At 36.5% G+C, this 8324-nt stretch overlaps 1 protein-coding gene across 1 annotated transcript; it reads right to left on the reverse strand.

Annotated features, from left to right (window-relative positions):
• Positions 1-211: 211 nt before the first annotated feature.
• Positions 212-7383, reverse strand: LOC111615843 (piggyBac transposable element-derived protein 4-like). The gene is made up of 2 exons (XM_023357279.1): positions 5009-7383; positions 212-1755 (listed from the first exon to the last, which is right to left on the reverse strand). Exon 1 carries the CDS (start codon positions 7267-7269, stop codon positions 5614-5616), a length of 1656 nt encoding a protein of 551 aa, XP_023213047.1. The 5' UTR covers positions 7270-7383; the 3' UTR covers positions 212-1755; positions 5009-5613.
• Between the last annotated feature and the right edge of the window lie 941 nt (positions 7384-8324).

Below are 8324 nucleotides of genomic sequence, written 5' to 3' on the forward strand. Positions count from 1 at the left end.
GATGCGTCATCGTGACATCATTTCTAGTATTATTACGTCAGCTTCCATTCGAAATAACGGTCATTCGTACTGACCATTGTTACGTCATTTCGTATCAAGAATTCAAAATGTTGTTTAAAATAAACGATTAGAGGACCTTTTTTTTTGCTTAAAATGCAATAAAATTATCTTATTATTTATCTGTAAACACAGAAAAATCACGAATCGATCTAAATAATTGCTAATATTTCGTGTATTTGCATGATTTTGATTAGTCCGATTGCATCACGTGATTTATTTCTCCCTGAAGGAAATGTTAGAAAGATCATCGCGTGTGTCACAGCAACACTTGTGTACAACGTCACACGTGTTCGATCTTACCATTGGCTACAGCCACATACCCGATGCTACCGTGGTAACAAAGCATTACTCTCTTTAAATGTTCTTCTGTCTTCTCGTGTATTATTAATAATAAGGGAATAAAATGTTTCTCTCATGAAAATGTAAAAAATAAATATGATTAATTATACAGCTCACGCGAATAATTTTTGTCTATTAATTGTTTTATTGATATCTTTTATGGAAAAATAAAATATTGTGCAGTAATGTAGCTCATTTTCCTTTGCCTCTCACCATATTTAGGGGATATTTTCTTACTTCTCTACATGTTTAGGGGCATTTTCTTTATCCCTCACTACATTTACGGATGTTCCCTTTATCTATCACCATAATTAAGGGAATTTCCCTCACTTCTCACCATATTTAGAGGGTATTTTGTTCGTCAAATTAAGAGGCTATTTATTTATGAAATACATAAATAGCGACCAAACTTCCACAGATCTTCGCTAACAAAATTATTTGATTCTCTAAAAGATAATAAATTCTCTATTAACCTTATAATGAAAACGTATGCACATTTTACAGGTATTTGTTTTCCTCTATGGCCCTGTTAATACTTCTATACTTGGAAAGAAACAAAGCTCACCCCTATCTGCGGGGTCATGGTAGGTAGGAATGTCGTCACAATAGAAGGAAATATTGTTATCTAATTATTACTTTTGTTTCTTGCGTGACCAAGGACAAGGAGAATTATTGTAAGAAATATGGGTTCGTTTGGTTTAGTGGTAAAGCAACAAATGGAGATCTGCCAACGTTTGCGCTTCCCAGGGACTTTCTATGTGAAAATTGCCCCCATTTATGCGAAGAAAACGAGGAAAATCAAGTGACTATCCGGTTGGTAAACGCGACCCGTGACCAATTACCAAAATCCAATAATTTCACCCATTCGACCGCTGGTGGGATTGAAGCCCAAACCCAAAACCACAATAGTTTTAGGCCTAGGTGAGAAGACATTTGAGCTTCTGTCTATATCATATCCACGGTGGTTTTAAGTACTGTACGAGGTCCTAACGGCGTTACATTGCGTTGGATGGATGAAATATGGCAACGCCAGGGGAGAGCATTCTGAGTAAACTTTCTATGGGAAACTGGTTCATATTTAGGAATTACTAAACTGAAAAAAAAACCACGGAAAACTCCATGCCGTTAGCGCATTGTCGAGGCACGAACCCACAAGTAGAGGTGTTCAGTGGTTTTATCCATTTGGTGTGCGCTTTCTATGGGAAACTGTCTCCAATTGTAATGTTAGACACGTGAAAAAAACCGTTGAGGTGCATTCAATGGTTTATCCACTAATGGGTACCCGGATCCTTTTTCTGGAAGAAGCGTGATAAGTTTTCAAAATGGAGAACGGCAACCCTAATTTTGCTTCATATCCTGAAAAAATGTAAGTAGTTATACTCATTATACGTAGATAATCCTTGAAAATATAAAAAAATTCAGAAATTATTATGAAATTGCAATTGTTAGAAGGCTATCCATAAATTAAATCCTCATTTTCTTGAAGTTTTTACTCCCTCTCCGCAACTCCTTTGCCTCTGGACGTCCAACAAAACTCGACCAATCTCAAAATCTTTATCACTTTATGAATAATAAAATGTATAAACTGTGTAAAATTTAAAGAAATGAAACGAACATTCATTGAAGTTCAACCCCTCCTCCCTTGTCCGACTTGTCATAACTCTCTCCCTTCCAGTGTGGACGTCATTTATGGACAGCACCTTATTTAGTTCTTTAATTAATACGGCGCTTTTAAAATCATTCGTGAAGTAAAAAATTAATTGATAAGCTTCTGAAGGCTCTAAAAGATGCGTTGTCACGAGTGAGCACTACTCGGGCGGATCCAGGAGGTGCGGAGGGTACTGTACGTACGCATCCCTATTATCCTAGAAAAGAGTTTTCCATAATAGAACTATTTTACAAAGCGTATCGATATTGACATAAAGCGCAACCCCATAAATGAAATTCCTAGATCCGCTCTGCTACAGTGAACTCCTTCACAGCACTATTTTAATGCAAGATGTAGCAGCTTGAGTTGTCTTTGAGTTGTCTTCCACACATTGGAAGACAACTCAAAGAACTGCTTCAGGCTAACTCTGGTGAGGATCGTGTAATATCCAGGGCTTTAAGTCCCCTCTGGTTCAAGTCTTTTTCCACCTTATCTTTGGTCTTCCTCTTTTCCTTTTATTAACAGTTTTCCGATCTTATTTCCAACATAATTGTCGCTTCTTTGCTCTACCTGGCCAAACCACCTCAACCAACATTCTTGCATCTTTTTGCTCAACCTAAATAGAACCTTTATTAATAAAATCATTCCTTATTCTATCCTTCCTTGACACTCCACACATCCATCTCAACATTCTCATCTCCGCCACCTCCATCTTTCTTTCTTGGGCTCTTGTTATTGCCCATGTCTCCGCTCCATATAACATTGTAGATCTAACAACTGAGTTATACAATTTTCTTTTCAGGTTGCAGCTCACTTTCTCGTCGCATAACACACCACTCAGCTTCCTCATCCACCCACATTGAATTCTATGCTGCACCTCCGAGATCAATCCTCCTCCCATCTCGACAAATATCCCAAGATATTTAAAACTCAGAACCAAAGGAAGGGGCACATTTTTTATTTTAATATTACACTCGTCTCATTCAGAGTCATTCAAGTTGTTTTAGTTCTGCTAATCTTCATGCCTCTTTCTTCCAAAACTTTCCTCCAATCTTCCAGTTTGGAAAAGATCACACAGTACAATATCATCCGCAAACATCATACTCCACGGAGCCTCACACTTCACGTTACGCACCAACACGTCTATTATCAGGTCAAACAAATAAGGGCTAAGGGCCGATCCCTGATGTAAACTGACATTAACGAAGAACCCTTCTGTAGTGCCCACACTACTCTTAACTTGGGTCTTTGCTCCCTAGTACATTTCCTTGACGAGCCTAACATATTTCTCTGAAACATCTACATATGTCTTGTACCCTATCATACGCTTTTTCTAGATCTATAAACACCCCCATGTGCAAATCTTCTTGCATTCCCATCAGCTGTTTTAGAGCAAAGATAGCATCAGTCGTACTCCTTTCCAGCCAAACTGTTCCTCTCCAATCTCAGATTCCTCTCTAATCCTTCTTTCTACAATTTTCTCCCAAATCTGGACAATAACTTTAAACCTTTGTAATTTCCGCAATTCTGTACATCCCCTTTACCTTTAAAGATCGTCACCAGAATGCTGTTCCTCCATTCATCTGGTATCTTCTCCTGCTGCCAGAGTTTCTTCATAAGGTCCCACAGGATATCAATTCCCTTCTTACCCAAACCTCTCCAAGCTTCAATCAGAATATGATCAGTGCCTACTGCTTTCCCCATCTTCATTTTCCTAAGCACACTTTCCACTTCTTCTTCTGCTTATATCTTGCACCACTCCTTCATTTGCCTCACCATTCTTGTATAAAGTCCTGGGGTTTTCTTCATTCAATAAATTCCTAAAATATTCTTTCCATATTTCCTTGACCCTTTTGTAATACCACTCCTTTATCATCTTTAATCAGTTGTATAGAGGAGTCTTGATTAAAAAAAAACCATAATAATAATGATAGAGAGGTGTTTCTTCAAGATATAAACCTGTTCTGTCTCCTAATATTGATCCTATTTTTGGTAATTATGTTCTTGAATTGGGAGAAAAATGTGTTTTGGTTTCATTGCAGAACAGCCATGAGTTATCCCGTCATCTTGCAGAAAGAAATAATTTAAAATGAACTTTTAATTATGAAAAAATGGACCAAATAAGCTTTATTTCTTCCACAGAATCATTCAGGTCTTAGATCCAAATATCTAATTATATTGTAAGAGCTTCAGTCTATAAATGACAGATTACCCGACAGGTGCATTAGATACGGTATTAGTCTAGAGGAGCCTCAAATTATATAGCTGGAAGATAATAAGCTTAAAAAAATTTAGTGAACGTTTAAAACTGTGTATTTTGCACCCTGGCATGAACAGTGACATAACTCTTATTGTCTTTCTAATGTAAGAAACACTTTTACATAAAGGGCCTTATAACAAAACTGCACCTACGGCCTCAAAGGAACATAATTTACAATGGCCGGATGCATAGCTTGCAATATTCTACACACAATTATGAATACTGGAGTGAAAGTATAGCACCAAACCTTCTAAACAATTCCCCAGTAACTTATTACCTTGGTAACAACTAATTTAAAAAATGCAATGTTTATGATTGACCTGAAGAAGATCCAGCTGAAGGATAGAAAATGTTAGTTGTTATCAAGGTAATAAGCTACTAAAGAATTGTTTAGGAAGTTCTACAAAGGTTCCAAGCTAAACTCAACTTCTCTAATAATATTATAGGGATCCTACTCAATTTTTGTTCTAAAATCAATGACTTTCTCTGACCCTTACTAACAGTACGGCACTTTGACAAAATAAAACAGTATTTGACTTACTATGCACATATGCTATTGTTTCTCTAACTTTTCAATTAACAGTGATATATTTTTTTTTATAATTCCCAAATTATTTAAAACAAAAAACAAAATGAAGATGAAGAAGGTCTCCCGATAAAGCAAAGTTTGAGCAAGTAGAGGTGAACTGTTAACCCCATACCTGTGACTATGGTTATCATACATGGTAAACATGAGAGGCATGGCGAGAGAAGTAGTGGGATACCTTCCTATAAGGTTCATCTTTCCTCAATGAGACCATAAACCTCATTTATCTAATACAGATGAATGAATTTTAAACAGCAGAAGATAAGGATCTCACTCTTTCGTCAACCGAAGTAGGATATTCAGCAATGTTATTTTAGATTGGCGTAACTTTTGCTTTCCTTTTTTGGTGTGGTGGGCCATAAAAAATTATCCCATACACTTTACAGAGCATGCATGCCATAAGTTATCTACGCTTGAAAGCATAACTTGTGATGAGAATGGGTTAGATGGTCCAAATTCTACTTGTCTCTATGTTAACTACATTATAAACACTGTACACACAATTGCTTTTAACTAATTTATTAAACACTGAAGGTAATTAAAACTTTATGAAGGTGACAATCTTATTTATAAAATATGTATTCTCGTAGCACAGAAGACAAATTGTGTATCCATCCTCTACACAACAGAGGTTTAAAAAATTATAATTCATATAAATATAATCTTTAAATTTTCCAGATGGAAACAAGGATAAAAAGACCTTTTATATAGTAAAATGTATTAAAAATGTTCCTGCGTATGAAATATTTCAAAACATGGTACTACACATAAAGCGACGTGACACTGCTGACAATGCCATTTAGTTTGTTTCCGAATATGATTTGCAGAACAAACAACACACCTACGATAAACATGCCTCCCAGATTGAGAATTGTAAGAATGAAAATGTTTTCCTACTAGTCTCAAAGACATGTCAGTTCTCATAGATTTAAAATTTGTTTTCTTACAAGTTCTTCTTAAATGATGATCAATTAGGTCCTTGATTAACTCTAGTCTGAATTTCAGATGAGTAATGTCGTGACCGCATTTTTTATAAATGATGAAAGAATTCAAGATGGTGATATCTAAAAGATGAAAAAAAAACTTTTTATAACATTTTTTTGTTTTTCTCCTTGCAAGGGAATAGTTTGTGATCCGTTGATCAGAAAGGTCAACTCCTCCCATTCCTCTATTGTAATCAATAATAACTTCGGGTTTACAAATATTATTGTAAGTTTTCATACTATCATCGTGAACGGTCGACAGCATATATACTTCCCTTCTACTTAACCATTTTAAAGCCATTAGTTTTTTCCGATAGTATGCCGCTAATGTGTCATTTCGAAGCGTCAACTTCTTTGGCATACCTTTCCTGTTGCGTCTAACGGTACCGACCGCATCCGTTTTCTTCTCCACCAAGGCATCAAACAGCTTAGGTGATGCGTAAAAATTATCAACATATAATCTGTGTCCTTGATTCAGCAAGCTTTCCATCAGGGTCAACACTATTTGAGCAGGTTTATCAAAATTTTCGAGGTCAATATCTTGTATCTTGTCGGGAATGGCAGTTTTATCTCCAGAATATATCATTAAAGTGTATACGTATCCGGTAGACGATTCGCATAACTTGTACGACTTTATCCCCAGCCTATTCCTCTTCCTCGGTACATAAATCTTCCATTTAAAGCGCCCTTTCCACTGCAACAGGCTCTCGTCGATAGATACGTCCCTCTCCGGAGTGTAAGTCGACTGCCACCTTTCCGAAAGCATATTTAATACTGGTTTTATCTGAAGTAGGTCGTAATTTGAATTTGATTTACTTCTCTCCTGTTTTTTATTGAAACGAAGAAATGCCGTCAACAGATCAAATCTCTCACGTTTCATTACTTCATTGAAAAAAGGAGTTTGGATAATTTTATTCTGACTGTAGTACATACGATTTGTTGGTTTGACGACGATACCCTGAAGTATAATTAATGCGAGTAGTACTCTTATTTCATCAGGATTTGTATCTGTCCAACTTTTTTCTACACTCTTTCGCCGTAACTTGGTATATTGGTTTGCGCATTCATTTGTTTCATTCGCTATTAATTCTACTAATTCTTGTGGGAATAAATGATCGAATATATCTTTAGGTGTGGGGTTTTCGCCAAAATCTTTATGTATTACGCCTCGATTGTGAGCAGGAAATGGCTCTATTTGTCCTGGTGTATCCACCCAATCATCTTCTCTGTGTTCATCAACGTAAACGACACCATCATCATCATCTTCTTCTTCTTCTTCGTCTTCACTGTCATCGCTATACGATGATGAACTCCACAGACTCTCGCTGTCCGATGAATCTATAAATTTCCGCTTCTTTTTGTTATGTGTCGAAGGTTCAACCTCTTCGTCCATTGTTTACAGAAACGATTTAAATATTAATCACAGAAACCTTTTCTATCTTCGTGCTCTGATAGGCCTAAAAATGTCACGTTTCAACCTTTGTTTTCAATTACAGTGTGACGTCAGTTTCTTCTCTCGCACTGCTGCCAGCTAAAAAATTAACTTGCAGTTCGAAAAAAAAATTGACATAAATATTAATTAACCGATAAAAATATTTTATAAAAGTTTGAATTCAATATTAAAAAAAAAGTGTCATTAATTTTAATACTCCATTACAGAAGATCGAATAACCATATATATTTTTTTCTACCGCCCTATCTTTTAGTTACGCTTATAAGGACTAGAAAAGGCCCTATTAGCGCTCACAAATCCTCCCATCGGGAAGGACGGTAATAAGGAAAGGGGCCCGACGTATACCCTCGAAAAATTACGGTCAAGCGCTTGTCCGTATTCCCAGACCAATACTGCTTCTTCCTCCTAGGAATGTGATGATTTTATTGGTGCAGTTTTTCGGGTTTTCTCCACGTTCCTAGGCCCTAAATATAAGCCAGTTACCCTTAAAAGGTTTTTGCGAGTAATTTCGTATTGTCACGGATAAAGCTTCTGCCGGTTCTTTCGAAGGTTAGGCGACTAATAATCCCGATACAAGAGAGAATATATGATAATTCCTCTAGTTTATGCACGGAATTATAAAGGTAGACACCTACCAATGCCGAATTATATCGGGCTAGATACGGCAATATTACTAAATAAATGATGTAACCAATTTGGTGGGCCCACCAGTGTCCAAGCGATCTTTGTACCCTGAACACTGGGAGTTCGGTCGTGGGGTCGTGGGTACTTTTACCCATGAGAAAAAGAAACAATAGAATGCCGAATAGGTGTAAATCTGGTGAAAAGTGGCATTTTTTTACACCATTTCCGATTCTCTTAGATAATAGGAAACGTATTATTCCTCACAACAAAATTGCGAACGTGTGATTTGCATTTTAATAATTACTTGCATATAATTGATGGTTAGAGTTGAGATTTTCCGTAGCAATATGCTACGTATTATGTATGCAAGT

The sequence above is a fragment of the Centruroides sculpturatus genome, unplaced genomic scaffold (genome assembly GCF_000671375.1).
Source record: "Centruroides sculpturatus isolate CEXI.00-Female unplaced genomic scaffold, Cexi_2.0 scaffold161, whole genome shotgun sequence".
Classification (NCBI taxonomy): Eukaryota; Metazoa; Arthropoda; class Arachnida; order Scorpiones; family Buthidae; genus Centruroides; species Centruroides sculpturatus.

What these genes read in the sequence shown, in the direction of transcription:
- LOC111615843 (XM_023357279.1), bottom strand. Translation starts at nt 7,269, where the DNA reads ATGGACGAAGAGGTTGAACCTTCGACACATAACAAAAAGAAGCGGAAA.